General features: G+C 41.7%; 1 protein-coding gene across 6 annotated transcripts in view; it reads right to left on the bottom strand.

The window, feature by feature from the left end:
* chd7 (chromodomain helicase DNA binding protein 7) overlaps positions 1-26,864 on the bottom strand; it is a 328,856-nt gene that overhangs the window by 35,299 nt on the left and 266,693 nt on the right. For all 6 annotated transcript variants that reach the window (XM_085993014.1, XM_085993016.1, XM_085993015.1 and 3 more), the window contains 5 exons: positions 16,696-16,799; positions 13,447-13,576; positions 13,279-13,351; positions 12,970-13,027; positions 8,383-8,611 (listed from right to left, as the gene is read on the bottom strand). In XM_085993014.1, the coding sequence (XP_085849140.1) occupies positions 8,383-8,611; positions 12,970-13,027; positions 13,279-13,351; positions 13,447-13,576; positions 16,696-16,799 (594 nt within the window). The remainder of the gene's footprint in view (positions 1-8,382; positions 8,612-12,969; positions 13,028-13,278; positions 13,352-13,446; positions 13,577-16,695; positions 16,800-26,864) is intronic.

Genomic DNA, 26,864 nt, shown 5'->3' with positions numbered 1-26,864 from the left:
CAACATGGAGGCTGGAAGGACAGCCAGGAAACTATTAGTATACTCGAGTCTGGGGGTGACAAAGGCATGGGCTGAGGTAGGGACAGAGGCAGGCGATGTTACAAAAGTTCAAGAGGAGCAGGGAATTCTCCCATTGTCCTTCTCCAACCAACATCACCAAAAACAGACTAACATTCATCTAACTGCCATTTGTGGGATCTTGTTCATACAAGTGGCTGCTCCCTCTGCATATGTAATAGACAATGCGCTTCAAAGCAAATAATTGTATGGGAAATACAGGTATTTATAAGAGGTGTTTGATGAAACATAATGGCCCGGAATTTGTGATGGGTAATGATGGCGAACTGTCAGTGCTCACCGTCATTAACCCTCTGAGACTGACTGCAACTTCAGGCTTTAGCGCATGTGCATCTAACCTGGGGCGTGGGGTCAGTGGGACAAGCTTCAGGCTTGGCCCGGCTCACCGTCATGAGACCGCGACCATTTTAACTCCCGCGGAGATCATTTCTCAGTAATCTAAGCTTAAACTATATGCTTTATGAACTACCACATATAGCAACAGATAAAAGAACAAATCCCTGCATATCTAAGCTGGCCCTTTCAAATATGGTAACGAAGAACCTTTCCCTCCTGAGACAAGAAGTCTTGACTATAAGGAATTATGGGTCAGTTGGCACTTGACTGCAGTAATCTCTATTCAGATTTTGTAATCAAACTCAGCGAGTGAGGGGAAACTAAATGGGCAATTCAAGTCAACAGCTTAATAGTTGTGTTTCAAAATCTAAACCTTTTGTTCTTAAGGTTTCCATCAGATCTAATTCCAGCTTTTGAAAATTATTTTACATTATTGCAAGAAGGGAGAATCCATTCTGATAGCAAGGCACTTAAAGGATGACACAAGGACAATAGTGAGAAAGGATCTTGGCTCGGAAGATCAGGAAGTAGAATCAGTATGGGTGGAGATAAGAAATAACAAGGGGCAGAAATCACTGGTGGGAGTAGTTTATAGGGCCCCCTAACAGTAGCTTTCCTGTTGGACAGAGTATTAATCAACAAATAATAGGAGCTTCTAACAAAGGTTATGCAATAATTGTGAGGATTTAATCTTCAGAGATACTGGGCAAATCATAATGGCAAAGCTAGTCTGGAGATCGAGTTCATGGAATACATTCGAGACAATTTCTGGAACAATGTGTCATGGAACCAACCAGGGAACAGGCTATTTTAGATCTCGTATTGTGTAATGAGACAGGGTTCATTAGTAATCTCATAGTAAAGGATCCTCTGGGGAAGAGTGATCATAATATAATAGAATTTCACATTGGGTTTGAGAGTGAAATACTTACGACCGAAACTAGAGTCTTAAACTTAAATCAAGCCAATTACTTAGTGAGGGGTGATTTGGCTAAGGTAGATTGGAAAATTAGATTAAAAGGTATGACAGTAGCTAAGCAGTGGCAAACATTTAAAGAAATTATCCAAAATTCTCAACGAATATACATTCCTTTTAAAGATAAAAACTCCATGGGATATGTGATCCATCCATGGCTAACTAATGAAGCATAGTATTAGATTAAAAGAAGAGGCTTATAATGTTGCGAAGAATAATAGCAAGCCTGAGGATTGGGAGAGCTTTAGAAACCAACAAAGGATGACCAAAACATTGATAAAAAGAGGAAAAAATAGAACACAAGAGTAAACTAGCAAGAAATATAAACAAAGATTGTAAGAGCTTCTACAAGTAAGTGAAAAGGAAGAGAGTAGCAAAAGTAAACATTTGGTCCCTTAGAGACTGAGACAGGAGAAATTATAATGGGGAATAAAGAAATGACAGAGGACTTTAAACAAATGTTTTGTACCTGTCTTCACAGTAGAGGACACCAAACACACCAAAAATAGTGGGGAACCAAGGGGCTAATGAGAGTGAGGAACTTAAACTAATTAAGATCAGTAGAGAAAAAGTACTTGAGAAACTAATGAGACTAAAAATCCCCTGGACCTGATGGCCTACATCCTAGGGTTCTAAGAGAGGTGGTGGCAGAGATAGTGGATAAATTGGTTTTGATCTTCCAAAATTCCCTAGATTCTAGAACGGTCCCCATGGATTGCAAGGTAGCAAATGTAACCACACTCGTCAAGACAGGAAGGAGAAAGAAAACAGGGAACTACAGGCCAGTTAGCCCGATATCAGTTGTAGGGAAAATGCTGAAATCCATTATTAAGGATGGGGTAAAAGAGCATTTAGAAAATCATATTAGGCAGAGACAACGTGGTTTTAAGAAAAGGAAATAGTGTTTGACAAATTTATTATGGGTTTTTTGAGGATGTAACTAGCAGGGTAGGTAAAGGGGAACCAGTGGATGTATTATATTTGGATTTCCAAAAGGCATTCGGTAAGGTGCCACATAAAAGGTTGTTATGCAAGATAAGGGCTCATGGGGTTGGGTTAGCATGGATTGAGGATTGTTTAACTAACAGAAAACAGAGAGTAGGGATAAATGGGTCATTTTCAGGTTGGAAAGCTGTAACTAGTGGGGTGCCGCAAGGATCAGTGCTTGGGCTTCAGCTATTTACAATCTATATTAATGACTTAGATGAAGGGACCGAGTGTAATGTTTCCAAGTTTGCTGACGATACAAAGCTAGGTGGGAAAGTAAGCTGTGAGGAGGACACAAAGGGATATAAACATGTTAAGTGAGTGGGCAATAACGTGACAGATAGGGTATACCGTGGGGAAATGTGAGGTTATTCACTTTGGTACGAAAAATAGAAAAACAGAATATTTTTTAAATGGTGAGAAACTATTAAATGTTGGTGTTCAGAGAGATTTAGGTGTCCTCGTACAGGAAACAGAGTTAGCGTACAGGTACAGCAAGCAATTAGGATGGCAAATGGCATGTTGGCCTTTATTTCAAGGGGGTTCGAGTACAAGAGCAAGGAAGTCTTGCTACAGTTGTACAGGGCCTTGGCGAGACCACATCAGGAGTACTGTACAGAGTTTTGGACTCCTTATCTGAGGAAGGGTATATTTGCCTTAGAGGGGGTGCAACAAAAGTTCACTAGATTGATTCCTGGGATGAGAGGGTTGTCCTATGAAGAGATTGAGTAGATTGGGCCTATACTCTCTGGAGTTTAGAAGAATGAGAGGTGATCTCATTGAAACATACAAGATTCTAAGGGGGATTGACAGGGTAGATGCGGAGAGGTTGTTTCCCCTGGCTGGAGAGTCTAGAACTAGGGGGCATAGTCTCAGGATAAGGGGTCGGCCATTTAAGACGGAGATGAGAAGGAATTTCTTCACTGTGGGTTGTAATCTTTGGAATTCTCTACCCCAAAGCGCTGTGGATGCTGAATCATTGAGTTTCTTCAAGGCTGAGATAGACAGATTTTTGGACACTAGGGGAATCAAGGGATGTGGAGATCGGTCAGGAAAGTGGAGTTGAGGTCGAAGATCAGCCATGATGTTACTGAATGGTGGAGCAGGCTCAATGACCTTTCGTCAGAACTGGAAAAGTTTAGAGAAAAGGTTCTAGTTCTGACGAAAGGTCATCAATGTGAAACGTTAACTGCTCCTCTCTTCACAGATGCTGCCTGAACTGCTGAGTATTTCCAGCGTTTTCTGTTTTTATTTCAGATTTCCAGCATCAGCAGTATTTTGCTTTTGTGTTAGAACGATCGTTGTTTCATCCTCGTCAATAATCCAAACCAGAAAGAGAAAAGGAGAAAAGGCTTTCAAAAATTTTCCGCCATTTAAATTAACAGACAATCCAAATTCATTGTTCTGTTCTGAAGCTAGTGGTAGCCTGTGTGTCTGGACTACTTTAGATCAGAGGATCTGAAAAGGTTAGGCAGCAAGAGTCAGCCGTGGCTCAGTGGTAGCATTCGCTCCTCGAGTCACAAGGTTGTGGGTTCAAGTCCCACTCCAGAGACTTGAGCACAAAATCTAGGCTGACACTCCAATGTAGCACTGACTGGAGGTACCATCTTTGAATGAGACGTTAAACAGAGACCCTGTCTGTCCTCTCAGGTGGACGTAAAAGAGTCTATGGCACTATTCGAAGAGGAGCAGGGGAGTTCACACCCAGTTTCCTGGCCAATATTTATCCCCCGACCAACATCACTAAAACCAGATTATCTGATCATTTATCACCTTGCTGTTTGTGGGCCCTTGGCTGCCATGTTTCCTACATTACAGCAGTAACTTCACTTCAAAAGTACTTTATTGGCTGTAAAGCATTTTGGGATGACCCAAGGTCGTGAAAGGTGACATATTAATGTGAGTTTTTTTCTATTCAAGATAGGGAGGCATAAAAAGTAGGTACCAACACGTTTCTACCCCCCTACCCCCTAGGGACCCACTGGACCCTCAAAACTGGAAGCCTCTGTTTTTGAAGAGCAGCCAAAAGGCCCTGCAATCAATAGCCATTCTCGCTCAGGCCTGCAACAGCTGCTGCTTTTCTGCCCTCAATTCTAGGCGCAGACCACTGGAAGGAGCATATCAGGGCCGTGGTATTAACCTGAACCTGGAAATACATGTCTGGTGGAGAAAAGAATATCAAGGCTTCAAAGTCTTGATTCCCCCTTACAGTTGAATAATAGTTACTATCCAAACTGGTGAGGTGCAGAAGGGATACCACCTTATGACAAGTGCTAAGTTGATGGCTGCTGGGGCACCAGCCAGGTGGATAGCCAAACTGTAATTTGAGTTATGCTTCAATAAGGTACTACTCAGGGCTTCAGTAGGAAAGGACAAACTCAATAATAGCACCCTAATCCTGTTCGAAATGTCATACTCTGAAGCCAAGAGTTTTTGAGTTTACAACAAGACTCCAACGCTTTCACATAGCCTGGTGAGTCACTGCCGAATGCTACATGGCCAGGTGCTTTGGATTTGGGACTAATCTTGTGAATTAATTCAACTATGTATTTGGAAGAGATTTCTGTCTGATGCAACACTTTACATCTCAAACAAACTTAGACATAGCATGCTTGAAAGTCATAAATCAACACATGATGCAGAAATCAGTGAAATTTTTAAAGCCTGCAACAGAGTAAAAATTTGAACAAGATTTAACCAAGGAAGAAAGCAATAAAACAGAGAACGTTATGCTAACAGGATAAGCTGCTAATTGGATAGCAAAATACTGCAGATGCTGGAAATCTGAAATAACAACAGAAGATGCTGGAAAAACTCAGCAGGCCAGGCAACATCCATGGAGAAAGAAATAAAGTCAACGTTTCGGGAAGACCAAATGCAGATTGGGTGACCGCTTTGCAGAACACCTCCATTTAGTCCGTAAGGGTGACCCCGAGCTTCCGGTCGCCTGTCATTTCAATTCACCGCCCCATTCCCACTCAGACCTCTGTCTGCGGCCTCTTGCATTGTTCCACAGAAGCTCATCGTAAACTCGAGGAACAGCACCTTATCTTCTGATTAGGCACTTTACACCCTTCCGGACTCAATATCGAGTTCAACAACTTCAGATCATAACCTCGGCCCCTATTATATTTTTTATCCACACCTTTGGTTTGTGACTTTTCCTTGTTTCTCTCTCTCCCCCACATGGCAGCTGTCTTTCACTCCGCCAGCGCATTTCACACTTCATCTAGAGTCATTGTCTGTTTCTTTACTTGTCCTATTACCATCTCGTCTCACCTTGAATATCTCTTAATGTCTCTTCTTTCATCCCCTCCCCCATTTCCCAGCCCCCAAACTGCCTTTTGTTTCATTTCCTGCCTTTTCTCTCAGTTCTGTAGAAGGGTTTCGACCCAAAATGTTGACTCTATTTCTCTCTCCACGGATGTTGCCTGGTCTGCTGAGTTTCTCCAGCATTTTCTGTTATTTAAGCTGCTAATTGAAGTGAACTGCAACATAATTCCAGAACAGGCCGCACATATGTAGTGAGGACTGGGAGAAAAAAGGGTGTAAGGATAAACCCAGCAAATACAGGCCAGTCAGTTTAACCTCAGTAGTGGGGAAGCTTTTAGAAACGATAATCCAGGACATAATTAAGTCACTTGGACAAGTGTGGATTAATTAAGGAAAGCCAGCATGGATTTGTTAAAGGCAAATCGTGTTTAACTAACTTGATTGAGTATTTTGATGACAAAACAGAGGGTTGATGAGGGCAATGTGGTTGACGTGGTGTACATGGACTTCCAAAAGGCGTTTGATAGAGTGCCACATAATAGGCTTGCCAGCAAAGTTGAAGCCCATGGAATAAAATGGCCAGTGGCAGCATGGATACGAAATTGGCTAAGTAACAGGAAACAGAGAGTAGTGGTGAATGGTTGTTTTTTTGGACTGTTCCCCAGGGGTCGGTACGAGGACCACTGCTTTTCTTGATATATATTAATGACTTAGACTTGGGTGTACAGGGCACAATTTCAAAATTTGCAGATGAAAACCTAGAAGTATAGTGAACAGTGAGGAGGATCGTGATGGACTTCAGGACATAGACAGGCTGGTGGAATGGGCGGACACGTGGCAGATGAAATTTAATGCAGAAAAGTGCGAAGTGATACATTTTGGTAGGAAGAACGTGAAGGAGCAAGTAAACTAAAGGGTACAATTCTAAAGGGGGTGCATGAACAGAGAGACGTGGGGGTATATGTGCACAAGTCATTGAAGGTGGCAGGGCAGGTTGAGAAAGCGGTTAAAAAAGCATACGGGATCCTGGGCTTCATAAATAGAGGCATAGAGTACAAAAGCAAGGATGTTACGATGAACCTTTATAAAACACTGGCCCGACCTCAACTGGAGTATTATATCCAATTCTGGGCACCACACTTCAGGAAGGATGTGAAGGCCTTGAGGGTGCAGAAAAGATTTACAACAATGGTTCCAGGGGTGAGGAACTTCAGTTATGTGGATTGACTGGAGAAGCTGGGGTTGTTCTCCTTAGAGCAGAGAAGGTTAAGAGGAGATTTGATAGAAGTGTTCAAAATCATGAGTGGTCTAGACAGAGTAGCTAGAGAAACTGTTCCCATCGGCAGAAGTGTGGAGAACCAGAGGACACAGATTTAAGGTGACTGACAGAAGAACCAAAGACGACATGAGGAAAAACTTTTTTACGCAGCGAGTGGTTAGGATCTGGAATGCACTGCCTGAGGGGGTGGTGGAGGCAGATTCAATCGTAGCTTTCAAATGGAATTAGATAAGTACCTGAAGGAAAAAATTTGCAGGGCTACGGGGAAGTGGGACTTGCTGAAATGCTCTTGGAGAGCCGGCATGGGCTTAATGGGCCAAATGGCGTCCTTCTGTGCTGTAACCATTTTATTATTGCACAGTTTGTGTAGTGTGGTAGTGAGGCAGCTAAAACATCTGTGCGGAAGATGAACAAACGAGGGAGAATGTTGAATTTCGAATATCATTTTATAACTTCTTATTCCTGTTGGTAACTTCTGCAATTTTCTGTTCTTTTAGTTCTGGATTATAACCATTTGCAGGATATAACTTCTATGAAATTCACATGGGCCCAAATGTTCCCATTCATCTTTTCTTTGGGTGCGTGGCCCCTTTAAGGGGCTGCGCGACCCATTCAAAATACTGTGCATGCGTGGTTTTTCCTATTGAAAAGCTGGCGAGCTGGCTGCGCTGCAGGTCCAGAGCGCTGCACGACCGCGCAGTTTAAAGGGAACATTGCATGGGCCATATTTGCTTTTTTTGTCTCCTTACTAGACAGATCTGGAATTTCCTCAGAACTTCTGCCGCTGCACTGCCGTCACTCAATAGGAAGTTCTGCGGAAACCCTGTTTACATGTGTACACAGGGTTTCCGTTGGACTTTTGATGAATTTACAGCGGTGCAGCAGCATAAAGTCCGAGGATCATTTGAAATTTTCAGCTTTGCCGTAGCTTCCAAATTACAACAAATGCTATGAACGGTCAGTATTATTTGCTTTTTTGAGAGCTGAATATATTTGGGTTCTTTTGAGGGCAAGATTTCCTCTGAAGTATTTTCTCCATCCAACATCTTCCCTGCAGATAAAGGCAGGTGATGTGACCTCCACCAACACTGCTAACGCTGGCTAGGTCATGCATGTAATTAGCCCAAGGGCAATATTGCCTCTAATTTTTCCACTGTGGTTCTCTGGAAAAACACCAGCTCCTCTGCTTAATTCAGGAAATCAGAGTGTGGTTATCATGAAAATGAATCCAAATATCATTTGGCAGTGTGTTGGTGCTGCAAATTCTGGATCTTAAACTGATTCGAAATGTTTTTCTGGTCCACTGATTTTAATATGAACGGTTTACCAACATCATATTAAATGCACACCTGGGTAATGAAATAATGGCTACACAAGGCCAACGAGTATTCCAAAACAAAACCTAAACTTTGGAAATATTTAATAAAATTAAGCATACAACTCATGGCACTACCTTTGACGTTTCTCAGATATAGCTGCATTTCTCTCTGCCTCCCGAGCTCTCACTTCATCTCTTGGCCGACGTCTGCGACGGTCGCTTTTGTTCAGTGCTTCTAATTTCATCTGCTCCCTTTTATAGCTGCGCTGATAGGCTGTAATAAGGCGGCGCAGGCGTGTTGTGAGAACTGATGTGTTGGGCCAGTAGAGTTTGTCTGATTCACCATCTTGGTCAGGTTGTTTGCCTGTAAAATGCTACATTCAGTAATGCTGCTGGTGCCGTATCCTTCAGATCACAAGTTCTATAAAATCCTGCACCCTTACCATAAAAATGCATAATCTAATACTATTGATGTAATTCTTCTGTTTTTTGTATCAGTTGGAACACTCATTTGAACATTCCTCAAATCTGTACTAAAATGGAAATGCTAGAAATTCAGTCACTGCAGGACTTTATATATTGGGTGATGTTTACTCGCACTCATTTATAGAAAAGGCATTTTCATACATAAAGCATACATTTAGTGTTATTAGTCAAACTTTTTGCATGAATCAGCCCAGAAAATGAAGCCAATGCTCACCAAAAATAGAAATGAACAGTAAAACTTAGTGAATTCAGACTATAGTATGTTCCCTTGTGCTATCCAAATTTGATTACTGGAGGGCATGTTTCTGTGTTTAGACACCTGTACCAATTAGGAGGTGGTGAAGAATTAAAAAGAAAACCTTGTATTGTGGCAAGTACGCTATCCTGCAAGCTCCTCTCCCACTCCCTTCAACCTCTTCCCAGCCTTGTGTTGCTCTTGATCAACTACCAGCAGCTACAAACACCAGCCTTGTGACATTCCCTCCCTACAAATTTTGCTTCCTCTTGTGAAGAGAATGTGGCTTGTGCTTGGCACCTCCTTACAGCAATGCAGTAGACTTGGGAACAAAACCTGTGTGCCAACACTTTTTGATACAGCATTTTGGTACTTTAACATACTGTGCCACTCCCTGAAAAATAAAATATTTGAAATAAATGTTTTACAGAACATAAAGCCTGAAAACACGGTCTTTCCCCAGTGAATTATCCATATTTGCCTCAATATTATGGATCATTTAATCATTCCTACGAGCCACCCCATCACAGACCTTCCCTTTTGTTCTTTTCTCCCTGTCCACCTTTCCCTGCCTCTGTACTTGCTTAAAACCTGTTACATCTCTGACTGTTGCCAGTTCTGATGGAAGGTCAATGACCTGAAACATCAACTCTCTTTCTCTCTCCACAGGTGCTGCCTGACCTGCTGAGTGTTTCCAGCATTTTCTGTTTTTAATTCAATTTCCAGCATCAGCAGTATTTTGCTTGTTTCCAGATCTATAAGTTGCATTGTGAATATACTAGAAATTTATAGATATAAAAAAACTTGATATATTCCATGATTTTTTTTTATTGCTAAGAGAAATGCCAACTTATACTTGTTTAACTTCAGCGTATTTGCTTAAATTTACTGTAGCAAAAAACTAGCACAGACAATTCTCCGAATGGCCTCGATCTGTGCTGCAAATTTCTATTAAGTCTATGCAATCTAATCAATTATTTAGGAAAGTTTAAAAAAAGTTATGCCTTATATCTATCTATATATATAAAGGAATCGATCTGTCTGTCCTTCTGTCTGTCCTCGGGTGTGCGTCTGTCCGGCTATGCGCTCGAAAGTTATACGGCGTACCTACGCGCGCGTTACCTCCGAAGAAAGCTTACGCTTCCGGGACGCTCGTAAGCGTATTTACTTTTCGGTCGGACGAAAATTGTTCGCGCCTTATGCAAAAAACCTTCAAAATTAAACTCATTATCTGCTACTTAGCATTGATTGACTGACGTCAAGGTTCGACCAATCCTGTGCCGTCACGATTGACCAATCCTACAGTACGGTCCCCTGATGGTTGGCCAATCGGTGTGTGTGGGCGGGACTAATCGTTTTCATCTCGGGGATCTGGCAGCCATTGTTTCACTGCCATTACTTCAGCTTCCAGCTCAAACTACTTTGATCATCCAGCTTTGAAAAAGTTAGTATCTCTTTTAAAAATAACATAAGATTTACCAAAAACGTTTTATAAGTACTTTCACTTTCATCTTTCAAGGTATTAACGTTTTATAAGTACTTTCACTTTCATCTTTCAAGGTATTAAAAGGTAGAAATGTTGCCCGGCAGCAGATTCACACAGGGAGAGAGAGACAGGGCCTGAAAGCCCTTTGATCATCCAGCTTTGAAAAAGTTAGTTTCTCTTTTAAAAATAACATAAGATTTACCAAAAACATTGTATAAGTACTTTCACTTTCATGGTACTAAAAGGTAGAAATGTTGCCCGGCAGCAGATTCACAAAGGGACACAGACAGGGCCCAAAAGCCTAGGACTCGATTTAAAATGTTGCCCGGCACCAGATTCACAGAGGGACAGACAGACAGGGCCTGAAAGCCTGGTACTCGATTTAAAATGTTGCCCGGCAGCAGATTCACAGAGGGACACAGAGAGACCCCAAAGCCTGGCACTCGATTTAAACCGCCCAGCCCAAAACAGCCCTGGCAAAGCTGGGCTCCCCCAGCTAGTATATATATATATATATCTATATCTATATATAAAACGGTCTGTCTTTCCCTGTCTGTCCGGCTATACAATCAAAAGTTACACAATCAAAAGTTAGAGCGTACCTACACATATCTTATATCAAAAGAAAGCTTATCATTAGGGGACTCTCATAGGCGTATTTACTTTTTGGTCATACAAAAATTGTTCGGACAGTATACAAAAATTGTTCAAAAATCCTCAAAACTCCGCTCATTAGCGGTTCACCAATCCTACCTCTCATTAGCGTTGAGTGACGTGCTGCTTGACCAATCCTACAGTTCAGTGACCTGATGGTTCACCAATCGGTGCGTCACAGGCGGGACCTAATCCTCCAGTCTCCCTAAACTTCGCCGCCATTTTTATCATCCCCACAGGGACAGCACCAGCCAAACAAACCCCCACATTGCGACTCCGGAAGCAGCGGGCGGGTCATCGGCAGCGGCCGGCCATCAACCGCGTGATCTGCAGGGGAGCTCAGCTGGGGTCCATCTCAGCCCCAGAGCCCGGCCGGGCCTGAAGCGCTAGGCCCCGCACCACTGGTATCACAACGGCACCGGGCCTGACAGAGGGGGCAGACAGGGGCAGGGACACCGCGCGCCCCAAAATTGCTCTGGCAACGCCGGGCACCCCCTGCTAGTAATGTATAAATGACCCCCACTACAATCATAACCTTTAAGAAAGCATGTGCATCAGATTTCTACAAACTATAGATAACTGCAAATCTTTCAAAGCCCAATAAAGCATTCATTCAGCAATATTAACCTTTTGACTGTTGTCAGAAGAGAGAAATTCCAGTCACCATTGGCCTACCAGTTTGGTTTTTAGCCCATACATTAGGGCACGAAAGTAACACTAACTGTAATACATCTGCTCTAATAACAGCAATAGCTTAAACACTAATAATAGCTCAATGAAATTAAAATGTGCATATAATTTTAACTAAAATATTTATTTCAAACACTAATTTGTCACCTATTCCTAATATTCTCTTTTCGTTCCCATTGTCTTTTTTCCACAAACTACATTTTCTCTATCTAAACTATTCTATCTTTCCAAATTTTCTTCTGCTTCCACCATCTATTTTGGAGGTGCAGTCATATTTTTAAAAGCTAGAAGGTTGAAATTATTGCCAGCGATATTACAGTATGAACGTTTAATGTGCTTGTACCAAATTCAGCCCTCTGCTATTTTAAAGTAAACATTAAACCCATTTAAAATAAAAGTTAATGGTTCCAATAAAATAGCAAGAAAGGAATTTGCTAGGAGCACATTAAAGGGGGGGGGGAGGGGGGCGGCGGATTTTAACACCCCCCACAATTGTACGGTCTCTGTTCCTTATGACAATGTAAACTAACAGTAGGTGCATGAAGATCTGATTTAGGTGGTTTAGATTTGCACATAATTAAATGCAAGGGCAGTACAGGAAACTTTCGATTAACCGGCCCCTAAATAACCGGAACGCTCTATCCACCGGCAAAATTCAGGAGTCGGTTCAGGTAACTTTTTTTTTACTTTTAGTTACTTTTTTTACTCCATTTGTTGCTGTGCAAGGGTGTAGCTGAAGCTGTTGCTAAGCTACAGAGACGCTTGCAACTTGTGCCGATTGTTTTGAAGCTGTTCAACAGGGTTTGTTGCTTTATACGGAGCTCTGAGCTCCGTATCTTTTACTATAGCGTTCGGTTATCCGGAATTGTTGATGAACCGGCACCACGTCGGTCCCGTCCGTGCCGGGTACCAGAAAGTTTCCTGTAACTCCATTTCCAAGTTAAGCTGCTGTGAGGATGCATGACATTCAGCAGTAGATTCTGCACAGAGCATTAAAAACTTTAATACTGGGAAACAACATATCCTCAGGTTGTGAATCCTGTGCTTGGATCAGATGCACGTCTAGAGTCGATTGCATACCCGAAATTCAAAATGATCCAAAGCCTGGATGCATTGGTATTGGATACCAAAATGCAGCATTAATTCCCCCGCCCTTGCCAAAAAATCTCACCTGTGTTCTCAGTATCCATACATTCTTCCTTGTCATCTTGTGGAGAATTCTCAAATTCCTACAAAGGATGATGTATTTAGATTTTTGGTACGTTGTTTTATTCTGGATTTTACATTATTTTTCATATGTTTATGGTAATGCATAAATTCTCAATTTTGAAGCAGTCCTTTCAAAAAATTAATTACTAGTTATTAGTCTGTGCTGTTCACATCAGCAAAAATATGCAAAGTTGAATGCAATACCTAAACGAATTTAAATCAAAAATAAAAATTTTGTAACGAGTCTTATAACTCCAGCAATTGTACTCACATCCATTTCATCTTTGAATGGAATTCTGCCTGGTTTATATTCTGGATCTTCATCCTCTCTGTCAAAATCAGCACTGAAAGAACAGTTTTAATTAAAAGTCATACCCTTGATGATGCTGCTTATTGAATTGGGGGGGAAATTCCAAATGGTCTCAAAAGCACAACTTACCCATCACTAACATCTGCCAACACATCTGTTCCCCTCTGTTCAGCAGCCATGGCCTTTGCATCAGGCATTCCTACCCGCTCCAGGAAACAGAATAAAGGATCTGCCCTTATAGAATTGTACTTTTCGTATCCTATAACAAAAGAACCAAAGATTTTTTAATTCACAAATACTTTAATCTGTGAACATAACTGTATTCAGATCAAAGTTTTACTTTCACACAATGAAACACTGCTATAGATATGGATATAAATGTATGTATAAAAAAAAAACGTAGTTCACGCATCATGGGAATTAGAGAAATACAACTGAAAACTAGCAGATTAATTGAATAATTATTTGCTCATCAGTAAGTTTACTCCAGATTGATTATACTATATGTAACGCAGTACAGGAAATTAAGTTACATTAAAGCTCGACACTTTCTTGAATCTTCTACATGAGAATTTAATACAGAAACAATCTTTAAAAAATGAGTGATTTAATATTGCATAAAAAAATGGATAAATCTGAAGGCAATTACTTAATGAGAACAGAAGAGGGCAATTATTTCAGTAGTACTTCTACTTTTCAATACTTCCCACTTCAAAATAAAATGCATATGTAACTAAATAAAGTATTTGGTTGCAAAACTTCAGGGAAATTCATCAGTCAAAAAATGAGTCTGAAATGAGAGGATATTAACAATACCTTTTGGGTTAGTTACAACAATTCCATTAACACAGAAAATAAAGAATGGCAAGTCCCAGCAATAACTGAGAAAACAATTGTCAGACTGGGCGCACTTCAGTTGCGTCCATAAGCACTACTGCCTCAGTCAACCAAGAACAACATAATTCAATTAGGTTTTGCACTGTGACACATTGTTCTTAAGTACTCTTGAGCCTCAAGCCAAATTGTAATCATGAAAGGTTTTATAAGCCATCATTCTACCCCCCTAGTCAGGACATACACCAGAGAGTTCCACTGTGACCTCTAGTGAATTTGGATTATGATTAGGAACTGCTCTTTGTATACATCATGGCTGTTCCACATCCCAGTGGTTCACAGTTAACAAGACAGTATTCCACAACAGGGAATGGGAAAGTCTCAGTGCTGACATTTGTGAAATACTACTTGGAAAAAAGCCCAGGAGGCACTTATACAGATTAATAGCAGAGGTTAAGCTACCATTCACTCCAACGCAGGCTGGTATAGAGAAACAGCACATGTGGAGCAGTGGTGGGAGCAGAGATAGGTGCAGTTTACTAAAATAAACAAACCCAAAAGATTCAAATTTTCAATTACTGAAATAGGATCACTTTTCAAATAATTTTATAATGAACAGTTTGGAAAATAATGTTCATTACGGTAGTTTCCAGAAGTGTCATGCACAGCACCCAAGTAATTAAACTACAAGTGTTTTTTAGCCAACAGTAAAAAAAAATGTTTAATTCATTCATGTGATGTGGGTATCACTGGCAAGGCCAGCATTTATTGCCCATCCCTAATTGCCCTCGAGAAGGTGGTGGTGAGCCGCCTTCTTGAACCGCTGCAGTCCATGTGAAGGTACTTCCACAGTGCTGTTAGGGAGGGAGTCCAGGATTTTGACCCAGCGACGATGAAGGATCGGCAATATACTTCTAAGTCAGGCTGGTGTGTGACTTGGAGGGGAACTTGGAGGTGGTGGTGTTCCCATGCGCCTACTGCTGCCCTTGTCCTTCTAGGTGGAAGAGGTCGCGGGTTTGGGAGGTGCTGCCGAAGAAGCCCTGGTGAGTTGCTGCAGTGCATCGTGTAGATGGTACACACTGCAGCCACAGTACGCCAGTGGTGGTGGGAGTGAATGTTTAAGGTGCTGGATGGGGTGCCAATCAAGTGGGCTGCTTTGTCCAGGATGGTGTTGAGCTTCTTGAGTGTTGTTGGAGCTGCACTCATCCAGGCAAGTGGCGAGTATTCCATCACACCCTTGACTTGTGCCTTGTAGATGGTGGAAAGGCTTTGGGGAGTCAGGAGGTGAGACACTCACTGGAAAATACCTAGCCTCTGACCTGCTCTTGTTGCCACAGTATTTGTGTGGCTGGTCCAGTTAAGTTTCTGGTCAATGGTGACCCCCAGGATGTTGATGATGGGGGATTCGGCGATGATAATGCCGTTGAATGTCAAGGGGCGGTGGTTAGACTCTTGCTTGTTGGAGATAGTCATTGCCTGGCACTTGTGTGACGCGAATGTTACCTGCCACTTATCAGCCCAAGCCTGAACGTCGTCCAGGTCCTATTGCATGCGGGCATGGACTGTTTCATTATCTGAGGAATTGTCAATGGCTCTGAACACTGTGCAGTCATCAGCGAACATCCCCATTTCTGACCTTATGTTGGAGGGAAGGTCATTGATGGAGCAGCTGAAGATGGTTGAGGCTAGGACAATGGCCTGAGGAACTCCTGCAGCGATGTCCTGGAGCTGTGATGATTGACCTCCTATCACCACAACCATCTTTCTTTGTGCTAGGTATGACTCGAGCCAGTGGAGAGTTTTCCCCGATTCCCATTGACTTCAGTTTTACTAGGGCTCCTTGATGCCACACTCAGTCAAATGCGGCCTTGATGTCAAGGGCAGTCACTCTCACCTCACAACTCACAATACAGTAACTTTTGTTAATGTTATCAAAAGCACTTCTAGAATAGCTTAAATTAAAAAAAAAAATTTGGAACTCAAGTCTAATTTTATTAGCATCTATTAACCATATACTAGAGAACAAAATCTTATCCTTAAATATAATTTTGTATATTTTGACATTAGTACAAGAAGAATTACACCTACAAAACAAATGAACAATTTTTCACCTGATTATCTTATTTTTCTTGAAGGTAGTAGTCCATGCTGGGGTAGTTTTACAGGAGCCCACAATTATCAATGGCCATTTTTTGTGTATAAGCATAGATATAGGCTATTTTAATATAATGGGCTATAACCTCCAAGCACGATTCTGTCCTCATCCCAACATCCACAATATATACATCCTTCAATTGTAGTCACTGGATAGCAATCAACAATGGGTACCCTGGCTGATATTTCTCCTCTACCGCCCAAGGCCATGTGGTGTGCTCCCTAAATCACCCTGGCTGAGATCAGCTAACTTACCATACACCGAGAATTGTACCTCAGAACTGCAAAGTTTGTGCGGCTCAGTACTACACTACACAGAGTACTTACCACTGAGCCATTGGGGTACCCATAAACAGTAAATTAACAAAAATGATAGCAGCAATTACATACCATGTTTGAACACTCCGATGAGAAGACATTTATCAGCCTCCCTGTCCCACCAATCTGTAGGAAGGTCAGCATGGTCGATTTCTGGGATCCAGATATCTACATCACTAAACAAAGAAAACATTTAAAAACTACCTCCGAGCAAATGAAAGGTGCTGCCTAAAAACAAAATTAAGCCATTTTCTACGAAAGAAAACACCACTTCTCCCCCCATTAAATTTTGACACCGGAATCTGTGCAAAGATTCACAAAAATGTAATAACAAACATGTGAATGCCATTGTAATTCCATTAATGCTAATTTGTCAAAATCTTATTAGATGTTCTTTAACAATAGCACAAAATTAAGGATTCTAATGTTAAAAATTGTACCAATTTATCCTTTTTAAGCAATTTCACAGTACAAGAGAAACCGTTGATTTTTATATTTCCACTTCTTTCTGGTAGTTTTTGTTCACTGATTCATTCTTGTGAAATACAGCCCACTTTATAAACCTGAAGAAAATAGTTATGTGACAAAGCCGTAAATGTTTCAATGATTTTTAAAACTAACTATTTACGTTAGCTGGTTGCAGTAAATAAGTTTCTAAAGCTACACTTGTTCAAAAAAAGTTCCTACCCAATTCTGTGAAACTGGACATGGATTCCTAAACACTTATTTTCTAAAAGAAATCCTGTATTTAATTAGATGTAGTACCCGTGGCATTTGGTTAAAATAGGTTCTAAAACAAGTGCAGCCATTACCTGCCAGAATTCATAAATCAGGTCAATCCCCTATCTTCCACCCCCCCCATAATAGTTACCGTATCAAAAATTCATGTTACATAGTTGATTCAGAGAATCAGTTTTGCAATCTGCAAAGCTTTATTACAGTAAACACTCTATGTATCTATAGGGATCAAGGGATATGGGGAGAAGGCAGGGACAGGGTACTGAATTTGGATGATCAGCCATGATCAAATTGAATGGCGGAGCAGGCTCGAAGGGCCGAATGGCCTACTCCTGCTCCTATCTTCTATGTATCTATGCTTCATCTACAAATAAACATTTTGCTAAACATGCAAATTTACTATAGGTAACTGGGCATGAAACTTCACAACCTTATATTTTTTTTCATGGTTACAATGAAGGATGGTTTCAGTTACATCCTAGATCAGTCATAAGTAAATTTTGGCAATTTGGGACTGCTTTATAATTGTGGATTGCCCTGAATGCATCTTTCAAACAGATCACATGTGCCATTATTTAATTTCAATTGGCCGTATTTTGCAACCCCTATGGGTGTGTACGAGGTGCGCACGTGCCCGTAGGGGCCGCGCAAGCTCCGGGTTTAGGCATGCGCCGTGCATGCGCTAAAACCTGGAATTTGCGATGTCAAGAACCCTCGACAGATCCTCCGCATCCCCAGGAGATGGGCCACTGCGGGTGGAGAGTTGCGCTATTTGCCCAACTTCCGCCCGCTGAATGCTAGTGATATTCTTACGTCTGGAAAATCTGAGGCCTGCTTTTACCAGCATAAGAGTTTTAAAAAATAGAAAAATAAAATGTTATCACTCATTTAACATTAAAAACCCTGTCCAATAAGGAAGCTTATTTTTAGCCCCATAATTGTTTTTTCAAAAAATTAAATTTGTTTAAAATATTTAATTAAATGGCATTTTAAATAAGTAATTTTTTTATTTTAAAAATTTATTTCACGTGTGTATTTTTTAAGTGATCCCCATTCATACTTATGGGCGTTCAGTATGTATGGAACTCCCATAAGTATGAATGGGGGTTCCCTTTTATTAGTTGGGCTGGCCCACGTGATTTCAGGGGCGCTTGCCTGGGATATGTGGGCCTCTGCCCGCGCAGACACGGAGAGGCCCAGGATCGCAAGCCTCCATACCTCCTGGGCCACCAGGTAAATGTGTAGCTATTTTACAGGTCGGAGGCATTCGCCCGCGGGAAGCCTCCGATCACAAATGTTGGACCATTGTGTTTGCAGCACAGAAACAGGCTATTCGGCCAAACTGGTCCATACCCGGGTTTATGCTCCACACGAGCCTCCTCCCACCCGCCTTCATCTAACCCCATCAGCATATCCTTCTATTCCTTTCTCCCTCATGTGTTTATCTGGCTTCCATTTAAATGCATCTATGCTATTTGCCTCAACTACTCCTTGTGGTAGCGAGTTCCGCATTCCAACCACTCTCTGGGTAAAGATGTTTCTCCTGAATTCCCTATTGGCGCACACACACCACACACTCATATACACGCACACACACACCACACACTCATATATACACGCACACACACACCACACACTCATATATACACGCACACACACACCACACTCATACACACGCACACACACCACACTCATATACGCGCACACACCACACTCATATACACGCGCACACACACCACACTCATATACACGCACACACACACCACACTCATATACACGCACACACCACACTACACACTCATATATACACGCACACACACACCACACACTCATATACACGCACACACACCACACTCATATACACGCACACACACCACTCATATACACGCACACACACACCACACTCATATACACGCACACACACCACACACTCATATACACGCACACACACCACACCCATATACACGCACACACACCACTTATATACACGCACACACACTCATATATACACGCACACCACACACTCATATATACACGCACACCACACACTCATATATACACGCACACCACTCATATATACACACGCACACCACACTCATATATACACGCGCACACCACACTCCTATATACACGCGCACACGCACACCACACTCCTATATACACGCGCACACCACACACTCCTATATACACGCGCACACGCACACCACACATATATACACGCGCACACCACACACTCATATATACACGCGCACACGCACACCACTCATATACACGCGCACACACACCACACTCATATACACGCGCACACACACCACACTCATACACGCGCACACACACCACACTCATATACACGCGCACACACCACACTCATATACACGCGCACACGCACACCACTCATATACACGCGCACACGCACACCACACACTCATATACACGCGCACACACACCACACACTCATATACACGCGCACACACCACTCATATACACGCGCACACACACCACTCATATACACGCGCACACACACCACTCATATACACGCGCACACACACCACACACTCATATACACGCGCACACACACCACACACTCATATACACGCGCACACACACACCACACTCATACACGCGCACACACACCACACACTCATATACACGCGCACACACACCACACACTCATATACACGCGCACACACACCACACCACACTCATACACGCGCACACACCACACACTCATATACACGCGCACACACACCACACACTCATATACACGCGCACACACACCACACTCATATACACGCGCACACACACCACACACTCATATACACGCGCACACACACCACACACTCATACACGCGCACACACACCACACACTCATATACACGCGCACACACACCACACACTCATATACACGCGCACACACACCACACACTCATATACACGCGCACACACCACACTCATATACACGCGCACACACACCACACACTCCTATACACGCGCACACACACCACACTCGTATACACGCACACACACTCGTATACACGCACACACACCACACTCATATACACGCACACACCACACTCATATACACGCACACCACACTCATATATACACGCACACCACACACTCATATATACATGCACACACACCACACACTCATATATACACGCACACACCACACACTCTCATATATACACGCGCACACACACCACACACTCATATATACACGCACACACACCACTCATATATACATCCCACACACTCATACATACACACCACACACTCATATATACACACACCACACACACACTCATATACACATCACACACTCATATATACACACCACACATATACACACCACACACACATATATACACACACACAAACACTCATATACACACACCCCACACATATATACACACACACACCACTCGTATATACTCACACACACCACACTCGTATATACACTCACACACACTCATATATACACCCCACACACTCATATATACACACCACACACTCATATATATACACACATCACACACTCATATATACACATCACTCATATATACACACCACACACACACCACACTCATACACCTCACACATATATACACACACAATATACACATATACACACCACACACACACCACACACATATACACACCACACACATATACACACCACATATATACACACACTCATATATACTCACACACACCACTCATATATACTCACACACACCACACTCGTATATACACACACACACCACACTTGTATATATACACACACACCACACATATATACACACACACCCCACACATACATATATGCACACACACACCCCACACATACATATATGCACACACACACCACACTCATATACACACAAACACTCCTATACACACACACACCACACTCCTATACACACACACATATATACACACACACACATACATATACACACACATACACATTCATACACACACACACACACACACACATTCATATACACACACACACACATTCATATACACACACACACATTCATATACACACACACCACACACACTGGATCCAGTTGTCGTGGTCCATGTTGGTACAAACGACGTAGATAGGACTAGGAAGCCGGTTCTGTTAAAGGAGTATGAGCAGCTAGGGGTCAAATTAAAAAACAGAACCTCAAGGGTAATAATCTCTGGATTATTACCTGAGCCACGAGCGAATTTGGCTAGGACAAATAAAATTAGAGAGTTAAATGCATGGCTCAAAGACTGGTGTGGGAGAAATGGGTTTTGCTTCCTGGGACACTGGCACCAGTACTGGGGCAGGAGGGAGCTGTTCCGTTGGGACGGGCTTCACTTGGCCAGTGCTGGGACTAGAGTCCTGGCGGATCATATAACTAGGGCTGTAGAGAGTGCTTTAAACTCACTAGTGGGGGGGGGGGGGGGGGCGGGGGGGGAGGTTCCTAGAGAACAAATAATAAAAATGACAACAGAGAAGGTCATAGACTTAGGTAGCAGTGGGGAAATTAAAAACCAGTGTGTCAGGAAGGGGCAGAAGGTATGGAGTAAAAGGTAAAGTAATAAAAAGGGCAAAAGCAGGAACTAAGTGTCACAAAACATATTTGAAAGTTCTCTATCTGAATGCACGTAACATTCGTAACAAAATAGACGAGTTAATGGCACAAATAACTACATATGGGTATGATCTTGTGGCCATTACAGAAACATGGCTACAAGGTGACAATGCCTGGGAATTAAACATACCAGGTTATTTAACGATCAGGAAGGGCAGGCAGGAAGGAAGGGGAGGTGGGGTGGCTATGTTAATAAAGGAAGGAATCACTGTAATACAGAGAAATGATATTGGGTCAAAAGATCAGGATAATGAAACAGTTTGGGTGGAGATAAGGAATAATAAGGGGAAAAAAACACTAGTGGGCGTAGTCTATAGGCCTCCGAACAGTTGCAACTCGGTTGGACGGAGTATCAATCAGGAAATAGTTGAGGCTTGTAATAAGGGAACATCTATAATTATGGGGGATTTTAACTATCATATTAATTGGACAAATCAAATTGAGCAGGGCTGCCTTGAGGATGAGTTCATTGAGTGTATTAGGGATGGGTTTCTTGAGCAGTATGTAACTGAACCGACCAGGGCGCAAGCAACCTTAGATCTGGTCCTGTGTAATGAGACAGGATTAATTAAAAATGTCCTAGTAAAGGATCCCCTTGGAATGAGTGACCATAACATGGTTGAATTCCATATTCAATTCGAGGGTGAGAAGGTTGGATCTCAAACAAGCGTGCTAAGCTTGAATAAAGGAGACTATGAAGGTATGAGAGCGGAATTGAGTAGAGTGGATTGGGAAAATAGATTAAAGGGTAAGACGATACATGATCAGTGGTGTACATTTAAGGAGTTATTTTACAACTTCCAAAAAATATATATTCCACTGAAAAGAAAAGGGTGTAAAAGAAAAGACAGCCATCTGTGGCTAAGTAAAGAAATTAAGGATAGTATTCGACTAAAAACAAGGGCATATAAGGTAGCCAAATCTAGTGGGAGGATAGAGGATTGGGAAAACTTTAAAAGACAGCAAAAAATAACAAAAAGATTGATTAAGAAAGGGAAGATAGATTATGAAAGTAAATTAGCAAAAAATATAAAAAGATAGTAAGAGTTTTTATAGTTATATAAAAAGAAAAAGGGTGGCTAAAGTAAATGTTGGTCCCTTAGAGGATGAGACCGGGAAATTAATGGTGGGAAATATGGAGATGGCAAAAACACTGAATGAATATTTTGTATCAGTTTTTACAGTAGAGGACACTAAGAATATCCCAACACTGGACAAACAGGGGGCTAAACACGATCAAAATCAATAAGGAAGTGGTACTCGGTAAAATAATGGGACTCAAGGCGGATAAATCACCTGGACCTGATGGCTTACATCCTAGGGTCTTGAGGGAAGTGGCGGTAGGGATTGTGGATGTATTGGTAATAATTTTCCAAAACTCCCTGGACTCAGCAAAGGTCCCGGCAAACTGGAAAACTGCTAATGTAACACCCTTATTTAAAAAGGGCAGTAGACAGAAGGCTGGAAACTATAGCCTAACATCTGTGGTAGGTAAAATGTTGGAGTCCATTATTAAGGAGACAGTAACAGGACATTTGGATAATCATAATTTAATAGGACAAAGTCAGCATGGTTTTATGAAGGGGAAGTCATGTTTGACAAATTTGCTGGAGTTCTTTGAGGAAGTAACATATAGGGTGGATAAAAGGGAACCAGTGGATGTAGTGTATTTAGACTTCCAAAAGGCATTTGACAAGGTGCCACACAAAAGATTATTGTTTAAGATAAAAAATCACGGGATTGGGGGTAATATACTGGCATGGATAGAGGATTGGCTATCTAACAGAAGGCAGAGAGTTGGGATAAATGGTTCATTCTCAGACTGGCAATCAGTAACTAGTGGTGTTCCGCAGGGGTCAGTGCTGGGTCCCCAACTCTTTACAATCTATATTAACGATATGGAGGAGGGGACCGAGTGTAACATATCAAAGTTTGCAGATGATACTAAGATGGGAGGGAAAGTAGTGAGTGAGGAGGACATAAGAAACCTGTAAGGGGACATAGACAGGCTAAGTAAATGGGCAGAGATTTGGCAGATGGAATACAATACTGGAAAGTGTGAGGTTATGCACTTTGGCAGGAAAAATCAGAGCAAGTTATTATCTTAATGGCAAGAAACTGGAAAGTACTGAAGTACAAAGGGATCTGGGGGTCCTGGTGTACGAAACTCAAAAGGTTAGTATGCAGGTGCAGCAAGTGATTAAGAAGGCCAATGGAATGTTGGCTTTCATTGCTAGGGGGATAGAATATAAAAATAGGGAGGTATTGCTTCAGTTGTACAAGGTATTGGTGAGACCGCACCTGGAATACTGCATACAGTTTTGGTGTCCATACTTAAGAAAAGACATACTTGCTCTCGAGTCAGTACAAAGGTTCACTCGGTTAATCCCGGGGATGAGGGGATGGACATATGAGGAGAGGTTGAGTAGATTGGGACTCTACTCATTGGAGTTCAGAAGAATGAGAAGTGATCTTATTGAAACATATATGATTATGAAGGGGTTGGATCGGGTGGATGCGGGGAGGATGTTCCCGATGATGGGTGAAACTAGAACTAGGGGGCATAGTCTTAGAATAAGGGGCTGCTCTTTCAAAACTGAGATGAGGAGGAACTACTTCACTCAGAGGGTGGTAGGTCCATGGAATATGCTGCCCCAAAAGGCTGTAGAAGCTACATCATTACATAAATTTAAAACAGAAATAGACAGTTTCCTAGAAGTAAAGGGAATTAAGGGTTACGGGGAGCGGGCAGGAATTTGGACATGAGTCTAGGTTCGGATCGGTCATGGCCCTGTGGGTAGCGGAGCGGGCCCAGGGGCTGTGTAGCCTGATCCTGCTCCTATTTCATGTGTCTAATTCTGTTAGATTCAGGAGATAGTTCTGTGATAGTAGATTGGCGGTTAGGATCAGATCAGCCATGATCTTACTAAATGGCGGAGCAGCCTCGAGGGGCCGATTAGCCTGCTCCTGCTCCTATTTCACACACACACACATATGCACACAAACACTCACACATATACACACACTCATACACACATACACACACACACTCACATATACACACACATATACACACACACACTCACATACATATACACACACACTCATACATATACACACACTCATACATACACACACACACTCATACATACCTATATACACACTCATACATACCTATATACACACACTCATACATACACACACACTCATACATACACACACTCATACATACATATACACACACTCATACATATACACACTCATACATACACACACACTCATACATACATATACACACACTCATACATATACACACTCATACATACCTATATACACACACATACACACACTCATACATACATACACTCATACATACATACACACACTCATACATACACACACACACTCATACATACACACACACTCATACATACATATACACACACACTCATACATACATATACACACACTCATACATATACAATCACATATACACACACACATACACACACACATACATACATACACATACAAACACACTCATACATATACACACATACAAACACACTCATACATATACACACACATATATACACATACGTATACACACTCATATATACTCATACATATACACACACTCATACACACACATACATACACACACACACACACTCACATATACACACACTCACATATACACACACTCATACATACACATACACACACTCATACATACACACTCACATATACAGACACACACATACACACACTCACATATGCACACACACATATGCACACACACACATGCACACTCATACATATAGATACATATACATACACACAATCATACATATACATACATACACACACTCATACATATACACACTCATACACACACACGTACATATACACACACGTGTATACACACACACACATACATATACACACTCGTACACACACATATACACACACTCATACATATATACACTCATACATATATACACACACATATACACACACATACATACACAGATACACATGCACACACACACTCCTGCATATACACACACATACACACTCATATACACACTCATATACACACATATACATATGCACACACACTCATACGCACACATATACATATGCACACACACTCATACGCACACACACTCATACATATACACACACACTCATACATATACACACACACTCATACATATACACACACACTCATACATATACACACACATATACATATATACACACACATACACATATATACACACACACACACACATATATACACACACATATACATATATACACATACACACTCCTGCATATACACACACTCCTGCATATACACACACTCCTGCATATACACACACACTCTCATACATATACACACACTCATACATATATACACACACACTCATACATATACACACACACACACTCATACATATATACACACACACTCATACATATACACACGCTCATACATATACACACACACAAACACACTCATACATACACACACACACTCATACAAAAACACACACATACACACACACACACTCATACATACACACACATAGACACACACACACATAGACACACACACACACACACTCATACACAAACTCATACATATACTGTGATACATATACACACACACTCATACATATACACACACACACTCATACATATACACACACACTCATACATATACACACACACACATACATATACACACAAACACATATACACACACACAAACACACTCATACATACACACACACATAGACACACTCATACAAAAACACACACATACACACACTCATACATACACACACACATAGACACACA

The sequence above is a fragment of the Somniosus microcephalus genome, chromosome 7, assembly GCF_052327205.1.
Source record: "Somniosus microcephalus isolate GS21.2 chromosome 7, FLI_Smic_1.0, whole genome shotgun sequence".
Lineage (NCBI taxonomy): Eukaryota > Metazoa > Chordata > Chondrichthyes > Squaliformes > Somniosidae > Somniosus > Somniosus microcephalus.
This window is presented reverse-complemented; position numbering and strand designations above follow the sequence as displayed.